At 40.7% G+C, this 21337-nt stretch overlaps 2 protein-coding genes across 2 annotated transcripts; one reads left to right on the top strand and one right to left on the bottom strand.

Annotated features, from left to right (window-relative positions):
• Positions 1 to 1111: 1111 nt before the first annotated feature.
• On the top strand, positions 1112 to 5282 carry LOC144700249 (long-chain-alcohol oxidase FAO1-like). The gene is made up of 3 exons (XM_078571713.1): positions 1112 to 1387; positions 1458 to 1727; positions 3277 to 5282. The coding sequence occupies exons 1-3, from the start codon at positions 1178 to 1180 to the stop codon at positions 5035 to 5037; spliced, it is 2241 nt and encodes a 746-aa protein (XP_078427839.1). The 5' UTR covers positions 1112 to 1177; the 3' UTR covers positions 5038 to 5282.
• A 12810-nt stretch (positions 5283 to 18092) lies between these two features.
• Positions 18093 to 20981, bottom strand: LOC144700250 (long-chain-alcohol oxidase FAO1-like). The gene is made up of 3 exons (XM_078571714.1): positions 20588 to 20981; positions 20242 to 20511; positions 18093 to 19987 (listed from the first exon to the last, which is right to left on the bottom strand). The coding sequence occupies exons 1-3, from the start codon at positions 20795 to 20797 to the stop codon at positions 18227 to 18229; spliced, it is 2241 nt and encodes a 746-aa protein (XP_078427840.1). The 5' UTR covers positions 20798 to 20981; the 3' UTR covers positions 18093 to 18226.
• Between the last annotated feature and the right edge of the window lie 356 nt (positions 20982 to 21337).

The following is a 21337-nucleotide window of genomic DNA, read 5'->3' on the forward strand; positions in this document are numbered from 1 at the left end:
CTCTCTCTCTCTCTCTCTCTCTCTCTCTCTCTCTCTCTCTCTCTCTCTCTCTCTCTCTCTCTCTCTCTCTCTCTCTCTCTCTCTCTCTCTCTCTCTCTCTCTCTCTCTCTCTCCACCACCCTCATCACTCTCTCAGGCGATACTTGTAAAGTTCTCGCGGGAGAAGTAGAAGTAGATGAAGAAGACGAAGGGGAATGAGAATGGAGATAGATGAAAAGATGGGGCGACAAGAACCATATATAGTTAAAGATTGTTGTTTTACTCCTTTGAATCTAATTAGCAACAGATTGGTTTGTATCTATAGATCATGGAATAATAATAATGGCTAGCTTTAGGAAGTTATAAATCGAGATTTGTAACTTTGTCTCTAGATTTAATCTTGACCGTTGGATTATAAAACCGTTATGTTAACCTGTATGGATTTAATCCTATCCACTAGATTTATCCAATCTATATTAATCCTAGCCATCTATATTATCTTATATTAAATCCTGGCCGTCTATTTCTCATAACGAGTAAAGGATAAAATCTATCGGTCGATGAGGATACTGTCATTTAGAATCCTATCGGTCGATGAGGATACTGAAGTGGCTTAATTCCTCTTTAATACTAGCGTCCGCTACGACACCAAACTTTTATTCCCTCGGAAAGTCCATCACAGAATTTTTCTCTATAGATGACATTACCGCCTATCTCTCTCTCAGCTATTTTCCTCAATCTGTCTTTCGTGCCCCATCACATCTCCCACTCTTCCTGTTTATGTGTTTTTCTCTGTACGTCTTTCTCGATGCCGATCGTCATATATACATATCTCCCGGCACATCCTCGCGCCTGTCTCGGCATCTCTCTCTCTCTAACCTCCTAGACTTTGCCTGCGGCCGACATAAAGAGAACGTATCGATCCCATCCAACCAGGTCGCGGATTTTTCAGACCTCATTATCATCGTTTAACTCCCCCGACAAAATCTCTTGAAGTCCATGCCGTCGTCTCGAAGGCGTTAGGATGTCTTCCACCATTATAACCGAAGGAAAGATACACAATTCTAAAGAAAGTGAGATGCCCTTCTATCACGGTAATTGGATGGCTTCTCACTCAATAAAGTCTGCTCACTCCTTTGCGATAGACTCGTCCCTCGTTGTCATCTTCCTCTCTCTCTCTCTCTGTGAGAGTGAAGAAATGGAGAAGAGAAGGGAAAGCCATCCGATGCTGATGGGTGGCAGAAAGATGGGCGAATCTCCAACTCATGTTTTCTCCAAGAAACAGATGAAGACGCTGGCAGCGATTTGTGAAGCTCTGATTCCTCGTATAACGGATGAAGAACTCCTCAACAAGGACCTCCAAGCCTATTTCGAGCTCAGTAGCGGCGATGGGCCGCTTCCCGACGAGGTTCCTCCTCTTCTTTCACTTCTTACTCCTCTTCTCTTTCTAACTTGACTCCCTCTCTACTGAATCGCAGGTGGCAGAGCTGCTTGGGAACAACCTACCTGAGGCAGTGCACCTCATGAGGTTCGCTCTATGGGCTCTGTCCACCCGCATGGGGACTCTACTCCTCTCCGGATCTGTCTGCGTCTCCCAGAAGTTCCCCTTCTTTAGCTCCTATCCCGAGCTACCCCTCAAGAAGAGGGAGAAAATTTTGCAGCGTTGGAGCCGCGAGACCTTCCTACGCCCCGTCCGGATAGTCTTCCTGCTTGCCAAGATGGTCACCCTGTTTAACTTCTTTACCAGGGTAAACCCACCTTCGACTCTCTCTCTCTCTCTCTCTCTCTCTCTCTCTCGATCGATCGATCGATCGATATATATATATATATATCTCTATCTATCTCTCTATCTCTCTCTCTCTCTCTCCATCTCTCTATCTATCTTTCTATCTTTCCCTCTCTCGCTCTAGATCTGCCTTTCTCTCTCTCTCTCTTTGTATCTTTCTCTCTATCAATATTTCTCTATATATTTCTCTCTTCTCTTTCTATCTCTCTTTCTCTCTTTCTGTCTTTCACTCTCCCTATTCTTTCTCAATATCTTTTTCTCTCTCTCTCTTTCTATCTGTTACTCTCTTTTATTCTCTCTCTTTCAATCTTTCGCGATCTCTTTCTTTTATTCTCTCTTTCTCTCGCTCTTTCTATCTTTCACTCTCTCTATTTCTTTCTCGCGCTCTCTATTTCTTTCTCTCTATCTTTGTCTGTCTCTCTCTCTCTTTCTATCTTTCACTCTCTGTTTCTTTCTCTACCTTTGTCTCTCGCTCTCTCTCTTTCTATCTTTTACTCTCTCTAGTTCTTTCTCTCTATCTTTGTCTCTCTCTCTCTCTCTAACTTATATTCTCTCTTTCTCTCTCTTGCTCTCTCTGTTTATTTCTTCCTCTCTATCTTCTAGGCATCTAGGATCGGATCGGATCGTTCGAATCTTGATCGAAAGATTCGAACGAACAAATGCCGATACGAACAGATCTATTCGAATCTTTGGATCGAACAGACCCTTCGTTCGTGTTCGATCGAAAGTTTCGAACGAAGAATTTGGTTCATTCGGCCATTTGTTCTATAACTTGTTCGAACAAATTCGAACAAATGGCCAGCGGCGCCAGCAGGCAGCAGCCGATCGAACATTTCTCCCTCTCTCTTTTCTCTCTTACTCTCTCTCTCTATTTTTCTCTCTTTTCTCTCTTACTGACTACATCTTTCTCTCTTTCTCTCTCTATTTTTCTCTCCTACTCTCTCCATCTTTCTCTCTTACTCCCTCTCTCTCTATCTTTCATTCTCCCTTCTCTTTTACTCTCTATTTTCTATCTTACTCCCTCTCTTCTCTCTTACTCTCTCATTCCCTCTTTCTTTCTCCCTTGCTCTACTTCTCTCTCTCTCTTTTCTCTCTTACTCTCTTTTTCTCTTTCTTTCTCTCTCTCTATTTCTCTCTCTTTTCTCTCTTAGTCTCTTTTTCTCTTTCTTTCTCTCTCGCTCTATTTCTCTCTCTTTTTCTTTTCATTTCTGTCTCCTTTTTTCTCTCTTTTTCTCTTTATTTCTCGCTGTCTCTTTTTCTCTTTCTTTATCTCTCGCTCTATTTCTCTCTCTTTTTCTCTTTCTTTCTCTCTGTCTCTCTTTATTTTTCTTTCTCTCTCGCTCTATTTCGTTCTCCCTGTTTCTCTCTCTTTCACTCTCGCGCCATCTCTCTCTTACTTTCTACATTTCTCTCTCTTTTACTCTTTCTTCTCTTGTTTTTGGCTTATGAAAAAATGGATAACCCCCGACGCTCTGAGGATACCTCTAAGGTTTATCCCTCTTTTGTTGTAGACTGATCAAAACATGGATAATCCTACGTGGAAAACGATCGGGTACGAGATCGAATCCAAAGGCCTGCCGCGCAAAAATAAAGAGAGACCATTAGAGAGGGGGTTGGTGGAGGTGAAGAAGGAGACGGAAGCGTCCCTGATCAAGTCTCTGAACCAGAAAGGACTTACAGCCCATGCTGCCGAGAAAGAGGGGGTCATCGATGTCGAGTGCGACGTTCTGATCGTCGGCTCCGGCTGCGGCGGCGGTGTCGCCGCCGCCGTCCTCGCCGGCGCCGGCCACAAAGTTATCGTCCTCGAGAAGGGGGACTATTTCGTCGCGGAGGACTATTCCGGCTTGGAGGGGCCTTCTCTAGATAAGCTGTACGAAGCGAAAGGTGTTCTCGGTACCCTCGACGGGAAGATCATGATTCTCGCAGGCGCCACCGTGGGCGGCGGCTCGGCCGTAAACTGGTCGGCAAGCATAAGAACTCCGCCGGCTGTGATGAAGGAGTGGGCCGGGGACCGCCGCCTGCCTCTCTTCCAGTCGTCGGAGTTCACCAACGCCATGGATACCGTCTGGAACAGGATCGGCGTGACCGAGGGCTGCGAAGAAGAAGGGCTGCAGAACAAAGTCCTCCGTCGGGGCTGCGAGGGACTCGGGCTGAAGGTCGACTCCGTGGCCAGGAACTCGCCGGAGGGCCACTTCTGCGGCTCCTGCGGCTTCGGCTGCCCCACCGGCGAGAAGCGCGGCACAGACACAACCTGGCTCGTTGACGCTGTCGATCACGGCGCCGTCATCCTCGCCGGCTGCGTGGCGGAGAAGTTCCTCCTCGAGAAGAATAATAACAAGAAGAGCAAGAAGAAGAAGAAGTGCGTCGGGGTGGCCGCTAGAGTAGTGGCCGGGGAAGTCAGAAAGCAGCTACGGATACGCGCCAAGGTGAGCATCTCCTCTGGTGGGGCACTCAGGACGCCGCTCTTGCTCTCTGCCAGCGGGTTGATGAACCGGCATATTGGGAAGAACCTGCACCTTCACCCGGTGATCATGGCGTGGGGCTTCTTCCCCGAAGAGGAAGGCTCGGAGTTGGTGGGTAAGGCTTTCCACGGAGGGATAATCACATCAATGCACGAGGTGGAGGCAGCCGACGGCGGAGATTCGAGGGTCATCATCGAGACGACGGCGGCGGTCCCGGGGACTATGGCGACGTTGATGCCGTGGGTCTCGGGCAAGGACATGAAGGAGCGAATGGCCAAGTACAGTCGCACAGTTCACCTCTTTGCTTTGGCTAGGGACAGAGGCGCCGGGGTCGTGGAGGGCGTCCAGCGGATCAGCTACAAGTTGGAGAAGTCCGACAAGGAGGAGCTCCGGCGGGGGCTGAGGCGGGCGCTGCGGATATTAGTCGCCGCCGGCGCCACCGAGGTGGGAACTCACCGGAGCGACGGGCAAAGAATGAATTGCAAGGGAATAACGGACAAGGAGTTGGAGGAGTTTCTCGATGGAATTGGCCCGCCCGGGGGCCCAAGCTCGGGAAGCCCCTTGTGGGCGTTGTATGGGTCTGGGCACCAGATGGGTAGTTGTAGGATGGGGGCCTGCAAGGAAGAAGGCGCTGTGGACGAGAACGGGGAGAGCTGGGAAGCGGAGGGCTTGTTCGTTTGCGACGCCAGCCTCTTCCCCACCGCACTGGGGGTGAACCCCATGATTACTATCCAGTCTTTGGCTCTGTGCGTCTCTCAGCGCCTTGCCAAGTCCATGGCGGCGAAGGAGATGGAGCACAGAGGGGGCTGAGCTGCGTATGGACCCCAGTAAAAATCTCTGAGAAATGAGTTCAGTGATGGGAAGTCAGGCAAACGGCTTCCTGGTGCTATTGTCTGCCTACTAGAAATAGATGAAGGTTTACCTAGAAGATGGAGGAGAAAAAGGAAATGGAAGAAGGGCGGAGACATATATTTATATACATAGAGAGAGAGAGAGAGCGGTTGTTGGGATCGTTGTTTATTCCCTAAGATAATTGGTACAGGTGTGTGCTTGTTTATGTAGTAATTTATTAACAAGTAATAATAGTAACTTACATAACATACACATATCCTAATGTAAATGCCTACTCAAAAATCCCATTTTCATGTAAAACTGAAGGTCTCTCACTTGAACTTTCAGCAATTCCTAACAAGAGCCTCACAGTCTCAAGTCTTGAAGCAGGTAAAAAATGTTTTGAAATCAAATTTCAAATTTTCTAGCAAAGCCCGTTGAAACTAACCTTTCTTGGTACCATTAGATGTTTACATCTAATCCATGTTTGACTTTGAATATCCATTTGACTTATATTCATTTTATTTAATGTGCTACATCCACAAGCTTCCACGTGATATTATTCTCAATGACTCCATTTATTTCCTCCAACTCTCTGTCACAAAATTCTTTACATATTTTGGTTTCATTTTGGCATTAATAAAAAAATACATTCTCGATTGAATATATATTATCTTCAATTGTCATGATAGATCTTCACCTTTGGTTTTTCTTTATCTTGAAATTTTATCCTAAGCAGGACTTATTCTGATTATATCTATTATTATGCACTTATGTTGAGTATTGCCCCTTATTGGTGTGCCTTCTTCTCACTTTACTCAAAAAAATCCTTCATTAAGTATCAGATTTAACTGTAACTCTCTTCTTTGAGCTGTGATTATACAGCCTCTAACCATTTAGTCCTCTATAATTCAAAAATAAAATTTTATTTTTCTTGTCTAACTTCCCATGTAAACTTTGATCAATGAAACTATTAGGGACAAATTCATCTACTCTAACATAATAAATAATTTTCTTTGTTATTCAAATTGTTTTCATATTTTTTGGGAGAGGTATTTTCGATATGAGCTTCGACCACAACTGCTCACGCCCAAATAAAAATCTGATGGGGCTTCTCTTTCTCTTTGTGTGGGATCCCTATAAAATTATCATTCAGTGTTTAGTATAAAATGCCTCCTCATTTTTCAAGATGCCACCTTCTATTTGAGAATAATTAATTAGCAGCTCCTTATAATAGCTGATTTTTTTGTTTATCATTTATTGAGTCATCACACTAGTAATGGTCTTCACCAGAGACTTTCACAAATACAAGTTTTTATCAGAACATGTCTCATCATATATGAAATCATAAGACCTTTGAGCCTTTTCTCTCATGACAGCAGAAAAATTAGAGTTGCTCCTAGCCTTTGATTGATCTGATGCCATTTTTTAATGATTAAAGACAATGAATAATCAATATGAAGATTAGATGAAGCAATTTAATTACTATAAATATAAAATAAGACATGTGACAATTGCCTTGTATGATTGACCTAAGAAATGAGATTCACACTGCTGAAATCAATGAGAAAACGGGCAAGCTCTTTGAAAATACGAAAACCAAGACACTTGATGATCATATGATCTTGCAGAGTCAAAAACTACATCCTTCTATATTTTGAATGAGTTATTTCAAGTCATGCAAATGTGGAGGAGCCTCTAGGCACGTACACAGTCTCCTACACACCAGATCTCCTAGTCTTCCACTAGATCAACACCAACTGAGATCCTTATGAATTTTCTCACCATTCCAAATTATAGAAATATGTGCCCTACAATCTAATCTCCCTTAGCTATCTAGGTTGTGGTCATTAAAATGAACCTTTATTCATTACTATTATTATTTGAAGCATATAAATGATGTACATGAAAATATACATTGATTAAGTGAATTATGATGAGATAAAAATATGATGATTGCTTCCTTGTAACTACATATTCTAAACATTCAGGTTCATAGGATATTCTGGAAAGAAATCCAGATTTTGGATGGAATTTCATGACATAGTCCTCTCATATAATGAATATGATCAATCCCATAGCTGATAAGCCTAAAAATTTGTGAAAATATGTCGTTGATTTGATGTTTAGACTTACACAATAAAATTTATAAATACCCTTAATCACTAAATATACAATATAGAGCATGCAAGGGGTCAAACCACAGGGAGGCAGCAAGTAAGAATTTTTATCCAATTTTAATGAATTAATTCAATTATGAATTTATTTTGCAATTAATAAATCTTGATTATACTTAATAATGTTTTAAATTAATCAAAATTAAGTAAAAACTTAATTTTGATTTTAAATATTTTGGTCAAAAAAGCTCAAGATAGAATTATTTCAATTATAAGATCAGATTAATTTGGATTATTAATTTCCCAATTATTCTAAAATTTTAAGACAATTTTTATGAATTAAAATTGGGAATTAAATAATCAAGAAAGGGATTTCTAAATTGGACTTCAAGATGGATGAATTTTCAAATCAAATTTTATTTTTAGGTTTTTTTATATATTTAATCAAATTTCCAAACAATAAAAATTGAAATCTACAGAGAGAAAGTAAAGAATTTCGGGAAATGATGCAATCTGACCCTAAATAAAAAATCTAATAATGCAGAAATGTTGAAAATTGATGTGAAATTAAAGATTAAAAACCAGATATTGAATCAGAATCAAAATGCAGTGCTAATTTCATTCAAAACTGCTTCTAGGGCATGTACATTTTGCCCATGCCTTGGCATTTAAGAATCGTTCAAAAAGAAGATTGAAATACAAATCAAAAACTTACAAATTTGAGTGCAGAATCAAGAAATGTCGACTTCCAAAGCAACTCTTGCGTCCTTCCTGGCCAAATCCTTGGAGAGAGCTTCAAAAAGTGAATTTCACCCTTTTTCACACCTCTATTTAAATATCCAACTGTAGAGGGGGAAAGACAAACATGCCCTCAAAATTTCAGCCCAATCTGACGTCTAGATCTCAAGATATCGTCATTTTATCGGCACTTAATCTCCATCGTTGGATCTCTTTTATCTTTATAAAAAAATGGAATTTTTCTATTGGCTGGCCTTTTTTTCTCGTTTTCCCCATCCTCGGATCGTGCGCTGTCACAATTTTTTACGCTTGAACGAGTCACAATCATTATGAAACGATTTTCTCGTTATACATGGTCGAGAAAGCTCCACGTCACTCTGAAATAAAAAAAAGAAAAGGAAAAAAGACTTTTTATATTTTTTTTCGTTAAAATTAGTGAGCCGCAATTTTTGACCACACGCATTGTCGATTTCCACGTGCATTTAATGCACGCGGCGAATCGACGCCGCATGCACTTAATCATGTGTGTCGGTTAGCGAGTGCATTAAATTCACGCGCTAACGACTAAGATAAATTATAAATTCTCCGCGTCCATTTATTGCACGAAGATTAAAAACAACAACTTCTTTAGTCACCTTGCGCGCCACATAGTACTTATTTATGAGCTAATGATTGGCTTGTTATGGCATCGCGATTTGCGATGCCATGATGAGCCAATAATGCTCATTTTCTCTCTCTCTTATTCTTATTTAAATAATAAACATCCATTTATTCGCCCAAATTTTGGGCGAATGACGTGGATACCCCTTGATATATATATATATATATATAAATATATTATAAAATGCCAAGTAAATAGAATATGTGTTATTTAAATAAGAAAAATTCATTTCTTTACTAAATATTGGTCAGAAAAATATAAAAAATATGGGAAAATTCCATAAAAATTAAGAAAGCCCTTACCAACCTTTAGCCAAGCATTTAAGACCCTGTAAAAAATATTTCTTCAATAAAATGAGGTTAAATACCATGTCAAAAAATGATCAAAAATTAGAAATAATAATAAAATCAAAATATAGTTCTTTTATCTTTATTTTTATATGATAACATGCAAATATGATCATTAAAGCACATAAATATACCGTAAAGTTCATCAATTAATCCTGTTAATTTGCAAGTTATCAATAGCCAGTAGTGTCCCAATAGTCTTTCACCGAGGCTTGTGGTCTCCTAGACAATGCAAATAGTGAGGGGAAAGCTATATTATATTTTCATATTTTGGTGAATACAACCTAACTTCAGGACTTGTATGAAATTTTCCGGGGAAAAAACACTTTATGAATTTTCACATGGACTTCTATAAAATTTTCTTAGAGAGTAAAAATAAGGGAGGCTGCCCACTTTTGTTAACCATGCAAATATTTTTGAGAGCCATCCCCTCTGCTCTCTTGATCTTCCCAATTAATGTTTCTAGTGAGGGAATAATGAGAAGATCTAATGATCTAAAGAGTCTCTGGACTAGAGGCCACACATCTTTCCGATACAAAGAGACTCATCTGAGGAATGTTGGATCTTTATCAGGTAAGTTTATTTTTAATGATTTATCAACATTTTGAATTTAATGAGTAATTAATCTTTCTTGATGCAGGTTATTAGAGTAAATAAAAGAATAATATTATTTGATTTTATAAATAATAATATTTTATCAATGTAAAATTGGCTTAAAAATATTAAATATATATGTAGGTTTGTTTGGATTTTGAACCCAAGACCTCTCAAGCGTTTGTATAAGGAGGGCCTTTAACCATTCCTCCTACTTTATCTTTTTGATATAAATGAAAAAATTATATATATAATACCTTTTTCAGCCCATTAGGGTAAAAGGACTATAAAAGCACCTTTTTGGAAAATGTGCTCACTTTTTGGGCGCCCACTCTCTCTCCAAAGTTTGTGCTCACCTTGAGATCTGAGATCTGTTCTTGCTGGAGGGCTTCAAGCTTCAAGAAATTGGGGATTTGTTGGTGGTTTGATGCAACATTCATTCTTGGGAATCTGCATTCATAAAGAATAGTGAGATCGTTTCATACTAAGTGCTCTTGATTTTTTTATTCAATCCTGATAACCTTCTTGAGAATATAATAATACTTCCAACTTGTGATCTATATCTTGTATTGAAATTCTGATATTAGTAATTCAGATTAGTCATCACTCATTTTATAATTCTTGATTCTTCAATCTTTAGTTCAAAATTGAATATTCAAATAGATTTTCCTATTCCGAAATCTGAAATTAGGCAATTCTAATTTGACTCTTGATTCTTTAATCTGCAATTCAGAAGTGGGTATTTGAATTTTTGGTGGATCACCAATCTGAAATTTGAAATTGATCTTTTCTATTTTTAACCCAGAAACCTTATAATTGAAAGCAGAAATTGATTTCCTAATTTGATTCAACAATTCTTGATTCAATATCTTGACGACTGAGTTGAGTATACAAATTTAATGATCGGTTATCTTTGCTGAAATACATCCTTGTTAAATTGACTTTGTAATAATCGATTGGTTATTAATCATTCATCTTATCCATATCGAATTTGCTTGGCTGCATCAAGTCAGTGCATTCATATAATTTGATCATAACACATAATTTGATTTGGTATTACCTATTAGTTGAATTTAATCATTTCATATCAATTCAATTAATCTGGTTGTGACTGTACTCTTCAACTGATTTTATTTGTACTTGTTAATCTAGTTTAATCATAAATTTGATTAAAAAATTGATCATATTTGTTTGGTCATTGATTTGATAATACTTCATCTCATCTGGTGTACCTAATTTTGATTTGATCACATCTGATTAATTGATTAATACATCAATCATAACCTTGATTGGCATCAACCAACATTATTTTTTCTCATAAAGTAAATCTAAATAAAATTGATCGCATTTAATTCTAAAGATTGATTTCAATTGATAATAGTGGATGTTATCACTTATTTAATCATAGCTGATCATATCCAATATATCTAGTTGGTTTGATCACTTTGTGATCAAAATTTGATCAATCAGTAAAATCGACTTGACTTTGACTTTCTCAATTACTTTTGATTATTCATAACTGATCGAATACGATTAGTACAATTGAAGTAAATTGAGATTGTTATTTGATTTTGTTTGTTCACACTGAGCTTAGAAGCTTTGACTTGTATTATTGAATTGAATTTGAATTTCCATCAGATTTCATTCTACTACTCTGATTTGATTGAAATTGATTATTCAGATTCAATATTTGATCCATATTACATTAGATAATTTCAAACTGAACTTGATTTTAAGTGACTTATCATTCTGCTACTCTCAAGTTGATAGTATAGTGTCTTTTGATAAATCTAGTTAGGAAATATATTTGGACTGAAATTGGTGAACATTGGAAGTTAGTGTGTTGACCAAGGGTCAACTAGGGAAGCTAGGTCTTTGTTCTATTGCAGGACGGTGGTCACCGAGGCTGAGAAGGTTAGCTTGGGTCAGGACAAGGAGGGTTGACGTTAGGAGCTCCGTGGTGGTGTGGAGTAGACGTCTCTAGTTTTTCTTATTCTTGACTTAAGTGTAATTGTAAGGCGAGAGTGAAGCTCACCCCGCATATAGTGAATTGCGGTTTTTTATAGGACTTTCATTAGGCCTTTGATCCTGTGACTGTCCTGAGATCTAGAGGATCTCCCGCGGCTGCATTAAGGGCACTTGTGCCCCCAAGCAGGGTAAAAGATTGTGTTAAGGTGAGAAGAGTGGTTGAGAGACAATATTAAACAAGGAATCTTAAAAAGAAAATTAGATAACATAAATACAAAAGTAGACTAATTCACCCCCCTCTTAGTTTTCAAGGAACTCTGTCATTGAGGAAGTCTTTCAACACCAATTGATGTACTCATATGTTCTTGAGTTTAATATCCATTTTTAATTCATTCTTCCACGGCCTAATTTATATTAGATATTAAATTTAAACTGATATCTCAGAAATTGAATGAATAATGTTTTGGGCATATAATTATTAATTAAATTCACAAGAATTAATATTTCACAAAATTGGAATCAATGAGAAATACCTCTTGCAAATGAGAATAAATTCCAACTTTTCAAGTACATACTATAAAATCCAAAATTTGAAAGCCAACAGGAAAAATGAACCACAATTTTTCTGTGTTTCATCTACAAAAGTTATATACCTTTTCAGGGCCATTTAAAATTTGAAATATCCGAGGGGTAGTTGTGGAATAAATAAGAAATTAAAAATATACATATTTTAAAATTAAAAATCTGATGAATTCATGTATTATGTTATAATTTTTTACTAAATAATATACAAGAATATTTCAAAGGTTTTTGAATTGCCTAATTGAATATTATATGATGAAATGTATGTTTTTTTGTCAATTAATATTTGGAACCAAATGCATATGCATTTACTATGAAAAAATCAGATCATTTGATCATGGAAATAGACCTAAGGTGTGATCCAAATATTTCCAATTCCTTTGTATTACATCAATATTTTTTATAGGATTAATTGAAAGAAATATATTTATATTCCTCACGAAGTCAAATATATATCATAAATATCAGATATAGTCCCATAAAATTCTCATTATTTGGTCCATCAGCCCAATCTCTATGCCATTCAGCCCATTGGTGGGCTTTGCAGGTGTAACCTGCTAAGGCGGCTATGTATGCCCATTAGAATGTTATCACAACCTTCAACCTTCTGTATCGACCTGTTAAACCAATTCCATGACACAGTACACAGATCTGATAAGATGAAAATATTAAATTTAACATAAGTAAACTTATATATATTCCAACTTAAATTAACAATTCCTTCTCTAAATAAACTTCATAAAACTTTGGGAAAATCCTAAAACCTGTAACAAAGTTATGCTGTGGGAAGTTCATAAAAATTTGGGCTTGATTTTCATACAAAAATCTCTATTTAGCTTATTTAAAATGATATAAAATAAAATTCAAGATGTTTCAGCATGAATAATACAAAGATGTGTTCAATGAAATAGGTTCTATATTTCAATAAATTCAACGCATGATATCAGTAGCCTAATTGATATTTCAATGACCTTAGAGATTTTATGTACCACCAAAAATTTTAAATCCTTGCTTAGAGAGATATTCAGAAAGCCAAGACATTCCTTTCTTTCAAGTATATCATCAAAACCAAGACTAAAACTTTCATAAGATAAGAGGCATGTCATGTGTCTACTGCCTATTAAGATGAAAGATAAATATAAAAAATTTAGGAGTTCAATTGAAATTAATAATTATGAAATAAATTAAAATTTTCAGAATTCAATTAATATGATTTTTTAAAGATTTTGGAAGGCAGTACTAATATATATAATGGAAAAGTCTAATAGAGAGGACATGTATGGCTGATAAACAACAGTATATATCTTATGATATTTACTTTAGATGGTGATGATATTTATCTGTAATCCTAATATGAGGTAGTTTAAGTATTACATAACCCAAATATGTGATAATGTGGGTCTGACACTATATTATGTAGGAGATAGTAGACGTCCATATAAAATAAGGGATACATATTTGAAAATATTTATCTACATAATGTAGGATCCTGATTGTAGTATGTGCCCCTTATTATAAATACATAACAATTAATCACTCTTATCTAATATGTTCCATATCACATTAGATAATCATTTAATTCATTTTATCATTTACTGTCTAAAAAATACAAGAGAGGGAATATATTAGTTATAAATTATATTAATATAACTTTCTTGATATCCCTGATTTTTTATTTACTTGTTGTGATTTAGGAATATATTTCAAATTTAAGTTACAAAATTTAAACAGATGTCTTCATTAAAAGCAAAACAATTGCATAAATAGTCAAGGAAACTAAAAGGAAATGGGAATTTAACTTCCCCCAAATATAAAATTTATAAAGGATAAATAAATAACTTAAAATTCCTTAAAATTGAAATACTATAAAAGGGAGTAATAGAATTTCATCTCCCATGGATAACCCAAATAATTTGAACAATACTTATAGGAGTTATTATTCATAAAATAACCTTCTAAAATAATTTCATATTGTTAATGATATAATTTTACATAAATAAGATCACAGTTAGGGTCATTTAATGATTAAAATGAGATAAATACAAAAAGATTGAAACTTTTGCTGTTGCCTGAAATATATACAAAATGAATTTCATACAAAGATAATTAGCTAAAAGATGATAATTTAAAGCACACAGATCAATGTAAACTGTACCAAATAGTGGCTTAAATCTAACTGAACATTGTTTGCATAGTGAAACCATACATGAAAATTTCAACTTTGTTGATTCGAGGTAGTTCAAAAGGGTTTTGGCTATGAAACATTCCGTAAAAAATTTTATTCGGGAAAATGGTTGCTGATGGAATGGAAAGATGATGAAAACAAGAAAATGTAAATCAACTTGAGATTAAAGGTACTTAAAATTTGGTTAAATTTTGTCCGCCTTCCACTGCATTGCCACCATTGTCTTTAGAGACATCACAATGTATGTGAGCTCTGTGATGATGTCATGCATGCATGCAGCAGTTGTCTTCTTCTGCTACCTCAAATCTGATCTCCACTGGAGACATCCTCAAGGACATCTCGGCCACTTTGTCCATTCAAGCAATGACTATGACCAATTGAGTGAATTGCGCCCAATTCTTGCTTCGGGCCTAGTGCCCTCCTGTACTTTCTTTGATGTTGAAAGGCTGAGTCTCCTCCATTCTCCATTTCCTCCATGAAACAAATGGCTCAAAGCATTTGTGAGGACGCCAGCTTGGCTCTAATACCAATTTTCAAGCGACCAAATCAGTAGCTAAGAGCAATGCTCTGATTGAATGTGTCTCAACCTCAACGCTTGGGTTGGAACATTGATCAGCCTTCACATAGATAGTGGGTCCCTTGTGAATGCTTGAGATTGCTTGGGGGTTTACAGGAGGTTGCATTAGGCCCGTAGCCAAACACTAAGGCATTTTCTTACCATACGTGTGAAGTATGTCATTGGTCATAGTCATTACATGGGCATGGGGGCCATACAAGAATGTATAGACAGGGTGTAGCTTGAGGCCCACAACCACGTGGGCCCACTTCCAAGTGACGCTGCTCCAAATGTGCCCCCAAGTGAAGCACTCCACCCTCATGTGGGTCATGGCCCTTGACGCACCTGTTGGTCAGTACAACTACACGCCACAACATCCACCTAAAGCACCACTCTGCTCAAACCCAAACCTTCATGCTCCTTGCGCTGTCATCACCCATGTTGATACCTCTTCCACTTTGGTCCTTGTTGGCTCTACCATTCAGCGCTGCAAGCCTTGGTGCCTATGGGCCGCACACCACCCCTAAGGACACCAAACATGCCCTATATTTATCCCAATGCTCTGCATGCCATTGTTATATCTGTCGTGGAGATACAACCCCACCCAATTGTACCTGCAAACTGCATCACAGGCATTAGCAGCATGCACGCCCAGGCTACACTTGTTCCGTCACACTTGCGCATCAGTGAGCATGAACACCATGTGGGGATTGGCTTTAAAGATTAGGGACGGGCGTCACAACCCATAGTGTGTGTTATGGTTACACAACATAGCTCCCAATCCCGAATTTAGGAATATGGGGTTTCCCCTTTTACAAGTACATTTGTGCACTTCACGCGGTTGGTGTGCAGGCCTCCACACAGGAATGTTGCATACTTTGGGGATTTACCCTAAGACATACATGAAATATATGTGTCTATAAAAATGATTTATATGTGAGTTAAGCTCTCAAAGACACAGGTGAAACACCTTTGTTTTTTGGCCTCAAAAATCAGCTTCATGTGAAGATAATTGATTAGAATATGACAGTCTAGGGTGAAAAAATCAATGTAAACAGTGCCAAATGGAGCGGGAACCCTGAATGAAAATTTCTAAATAACTGAATTAAAGAGTTTTGCCCTTATGTCATTTTTATGGAAGCTTTTAGATGAACAGGTTTTTCGTTGAAGTGGAAAGAGGATGAAACTAGGAAAACTGATATCAATGAGAGATCAAAGGTATTGTGATCTCCCAAAAAGTCAAGAAACATTATAACAAAATAAATCCAGAAAAATGAGATTTTACCTTCCAATCCATTTTGTTATCTTGCAGTATGTTTCTGCCCGAAACTGATCACAAATCAAGGATAAATCATTGACAAACCTTGTTTCTCGCTAGACTGGTCTAATTGGCAAAATATTTGTAGTTTTATGTAATGACCTCCTAACAGCTGGTCCCTTGGTTCAGGCTGCACTGTCTCCCTCAATCGTTGTCCAATTCATGTGGTTTTGCATCAATTAGATTTGTATAGGGCTAAGCTTTGCAACGACTACAAGAATACGCTCCGGCAAAAAGTATCATGCCTCCATTTACTTAAGAGTCTTGTCAACGAGCAAAATAAAAATGTGTGGGTACATTCATATGTATAGATAGAAGGCTGGCTATCCAATTTCAACAATATGCCTGACATTTCCTGTGTTCTCGACTAACCGGCGATTACGTTGGTTGTTAATCTCGATACACATGCCCCACGTATAACTTAAGTCTGGGTTGGCTCAGTCTGGTTGAGTCAAACTGCTCGATTCCTTGCCTGTTAGCTCAATCTGCCGGCCTGCTAGCCTAATCTGCTGACCATTCGGCCTCGCCAGAATATTAGCCTGCTTCATGTGACCTGTTCTTGTGTTGATGGCCCACACTTGAGCTGACCTGCCGACCTGTTTCCCGAATCCTGTAAACTTGAATAGCTGAAAATAAAAGAGCGTATCTTTAAAATTTTGTTTTGAATATGAATAGTTCATTTCTCCATTAAATAAATGCCACTTGATTCAGCAAAATTCCAAAAATCAGAATGGCCCATTTTAATGATCTTGGACTTCATTCGTGTGCGTAGCATTCTCTATTTCATTATAATACAATAATGAACGAGATGTTTGTGCATGGTTTTATTAGAATAAATTAAATGAGGACATGCACTATTTCAATGAATCGTTCTCATAAAGCATATAAATGCCCTACAATTCATGCATGTTATTGGGATGTTAATGACAATGACGAAATCGTCACAGCCTCTCATCCTCGGGATGGTTTTTCTCTTTTCATCGTCAATACCTCTCTGTTTACCTCTCATCTGGAGAGAAATGACGATCCGCAGATACTGGGGACTTCAGAGCAATGGAACAGAACTCATGGAGACTGGTTTTATTTACGTTTTCCATATTAAGGTCGGAACGGACAACGGATGAAGATCTGGTTAGGTTGGGTTTTCTTCCGTTGTCCGCCGTCTCCATTATAGGATCGGCCATCCATCCGTCCTGTCACAGGCTGGCAATCTCTTTCATAGCTTGGATTTTCTCCTACAATTCCACGCGCCTTCCGTAGTCTTTCCCCTCATTCTCAGCAATTCGGCAGAGTTCCTAGAAGAAACTCCATTTTCCATCCGTTACATCTCCTTCTTGGGATTGTCAAGTTTCTATTTCTCTCTCCCCTTCCTTGCATACGTTACATCACTGGCGCGAACTTCCCGAAAGCTACTGACGCTCACGTAGGCCTTTGGCTTTTTTTCTGCCTCGCTAAACGGACTCCGAATGGCAATCTGTTCGTCACCCCTTTCGCGCTGCCAGTTTCTTCTTTCGTCTCTCTTCTGAATCTCTTTCCTCCTTTCTCTAGCTTCACCCACGTCTCTTTCTTCACAAAGCAGCAATAGATTCCCTTTACGACACTCTGAGACTTCCCTTAAAGTCAGCACCCATCATGCTATCCTCGCTAGTTTCGCAGAAGATTTATCCTTCCAGCTTCGTCCGCATTCTCTGTACCAGCGTAATCCCTCCCAAAAGACCCACGCACACCGATTTTGGGACTCCACGATAGCCAGATATTTAATCCCACTTCGTTTTCTCAAACCCCCAAGTTTCAATCTTTTCCCATAAAACAATAAAGAGAAACACAGAGATAGAGTGAAAGAGAGCGGGGTTAAAGAACTCGCTTTTAAGAAAGTTATACACCAGTCTACGCCCTCGTTCAGCTGGGTTTTAAAGGAAGTAAATCAGTTCAGAAATCTACTTCGTCACAATGGAGTTGGGAATGCGCTGGGAGAGGGCACAGAGCCAAACAATAAAGAGAAGATAGACAAAGAGTCAGAGATAGAGAGCGGGATTAAACAACTGGCTTATTAGAGAGTTTTACACCAGTTCACGACCCCATTCAGGTAGGTTTTAAAGGGATTACCTCGGTTCAGCAATCGACTTCATTCCCAAGGAGTTGGCGAGGCGTTTGGAGAGGCACAGAGCCAAAGACTGAATAGTGATCATAGGGTTAACTCCGAGAGCGGTGGGGAAGAGGCTGGCGTCGATGACGAACAGTCCCTCGGCTTCCCAGCTCTCCCCATCCTCGTCAACGGCGCCGTCATCCTCTTCAGCCCCCATTCTGCAGCTACCCATCTGGTGGGCAGACCCATAAAGCCCCCACAACGGGCTCCCCGAGCTGGGTCCAGCCGGCGGGCCAACTCCATCAAGAAATTCCTCCAACTCATTGTCCGTTATCCCCTTGCACTTAATTCTCTGCCCATCGCTACGGTGAGTGCCCACCTCGGCGGCTCCCGCGGCGACTAATATCCGCAGCGCCCGCCTCAGCCCCCGCCTGAGCTCCTCCTTGTCGGACTTCTCCATTCTGTAGCTGATCCGCCGGTCGCCCTCCACGACCCCGGCGCCTCTGTCCCTAGCCAAAGCAAAGAGGTGAACTGTGCGACTGTACTTGGCCATTCGCTCCTTCATGTCCTTGCCCGAGACCCACGGCATCAACGCCGCGAAAGTACCAGGAGCGGCCGCTGGCGTCTCGACGATGACCTTCGAATCTCCGCCGTCGGCTGCTTCCAACTTGTGCATTGATGTGATTATCCCTCCTTGGAAAGCCTTACCCACCAACTCCGAGCCTTCCTCTTCGGGGAAGAAGCCCCACGCCATGATCACCGGGTGAAGGTGCAGGTTCTTTCCGATATGCCGGTTCTTCAACCCGCTGGCAGAGAGCAAGAGCGGTGTCCGGAGTGCCCCACCAGAGGAGATGCTCACCTTGGCGCGTATCCGTAGCTGCTTTCTGACTTCCCCGGCCACCGCTCTAGCGGCCACCCCGACGCACTTCTTCTTCTTCTTGCTCTTGTTCTTGTTATTATTCTTCTCGAGGAGGAATTTCTCCGCCACGCAGCCTGTGAGGATGACGGCGCCGTGATCGACAGCGTCAACGAGCCAGGTTGTGTCGGTGCCGCGCTTCTCGCCGGTGGGGCAGCCGAAGCCGCAGGAGCCGCAGAAGTGGCCCTCCGGCGAGTTCCTGGCCACGGAGTCGACCTTCAGCCCGAGTCCCTCGCAGCCCCGACGGAGGACTTTGTTCTGCAGCCCTTCTTCTTCGCAGCCCTCGGTCACGCCGATCCTGTTCCAGACGGTATCCATGGCGTTGGTGAACTCCGACGACTGGAAGAGAGGCAGGCGGCGGTCCCCGGCCCACTCCTTCATCACAGCCGGCGGAGTTCTTATGCTTGCCGACCAGTTTACGGCCGAGCCGCCGCCCACGGTGGCGCCTGCGAGAATCATGATCTTCCCGTCGAGGGTACCGAGAACACCTTTCGCTTCGTACAGCTTATCTAGAGAAGGCCCCTCCAAGCCGGAATAGTCCTCCGCGACGAAATAGTCCCCCTTCTCGAGGACGATAACTTTGTGGCCGGCGCCGGCGAGGACGGCGGCGGCGACACCGCCGCCGCAGCCGGAGCCGACGATCAGAACGTCGCACTCGACATCGATGATCCCCTCTTTCTCGGCAGCATGGGCAGCAAGTCCTTTCTGGTTCAGAGACTTGATCAGGGACGCTTCCGTCTCCTCCTTCACCTCCACCAACCCCCTCTCCAACGGTCTCTCTTTAGTTTTCCGTTGCCGGCCTTCAGATTCGATCTCGTATCCGATCGCTTCCCATGTAGGATTCTGCCCGTTTTCATCGGCCTATAAGAGAGAGAGAGAGAGAGTAAGTGATAGAAAGTGATCTGGGAACGTCGCAGCGATCTACTGTTTTCGTCTGTGTAGAACAAGAAAGAGATGTCGAGTGAATAGCGAAGAGAGAGCGAGAGGACGAGAAAAATCTGGGACTTACAGCGTTTCACGGGTCTCCGTTTTTTTATCAGCCTAGAACATGAGAGAGAAAGGAGGGAAAAGGGAGAGAAAGAGAGTAGTCTAAGAGGGTCGAAAGGTAGACGTACCCTGGAGAAGAAGTTAATCATGGCGAGGATCTTGACGAGGAGGAAGACTATCCGGAGGGGGCGAAAGAAGGTCTCGCGGCTCCAACTCTGCAAGACTTTCTCTCTCTTCTTGGGGGGGAGTTCGGGGAAGCGGCTGACGAAGGGAAATCTCCTGGAGAAGCAGATAGATCCACAGAGAAGAAGAGTCCCCAGGCGGGTGGACAGGGCCCAGAGAGCGACTCTCATCAGAGTCACTGCCTCAGGCAAGTTCTTCCCTAGCAACTCCGCCACCTGCAAATCGGTAAACATAGCGAGTGAAGTTATGGAGAGAAGAGGACGAAGAAGAGAAAGAACAAGAGGGGAGAACCTCGTCTGGAAGCGGTGTGTCGCGGCCGCAGAGTTCGTAATAGGCTTGGAGGTTCTTGGGGGGGAGCTCTTCCAACCTTGGAGAAGGAATCAGAACTTCGCAAATCGCCGCCAGCACATTCACCTGGCTCTTCGAGAACACATGAGATGGACCTTCCCCTTCCTTTGTTCCTCCTCTCAACAGAGGATGGCTCTCCTCTCTTCCTCCCATTCCTTCACTTCCACGCACAACCGAGAGAGAGAGAGAGAGCGAGAGAGAGAGAGAGAGAGAGAGAGAGAGAGAGAGAGAGAGAGAGAGAGAAGAAGACGTGGGCGAGCCGTAGAAGAGGGAGAAGCAGTTTTTAAGAGGTGGGGGGGCAACCAATTCCCTTCATTCTAGGGAACGTATAGTATTTTTGAACTGTCTATTTTTCTTTCAGTTATAATGCGTGGGAGTTGGGTCCTATTATCCTATCGCCTTCGGGAAGACGGCGTCGACGGAGTTTATTGACCTACGTATTATATAAGATCTGATCATGAGGTCTGAAAATTCTTAAACTTTATTCCTGCCGATATTCTGCTACGTGGATGGGCCTGCGTTCTCGGAATCTCTGCAAATCAATTTTGGCGGTGGGCTTATCCGGCCCACTGGGTCCGTCCCAGTGTCAGACCTCCGAGCAGGGACAAAAACATTGACTTGTCGCGGCGTTGAGCTAGAGAATTTTAGGCTAGAGATAGATGCAGAAACAGACACGACGCTGAGATGTGAGAA

Source organism: Wolffia australiana, chromosome 2 (genome assembly GCF_029677425.1).
Source record: "Wolffia australiana isolate 7733 chromosome 2, ASM2967742v1".
Taxonomy (NCBI): domain Eukaryota; kingdom Viridiplantae; phylum Streptophyta; class Magnoliopsida; order Alismatales; family Araceae; genus Wolffia; species Wolffia australiana.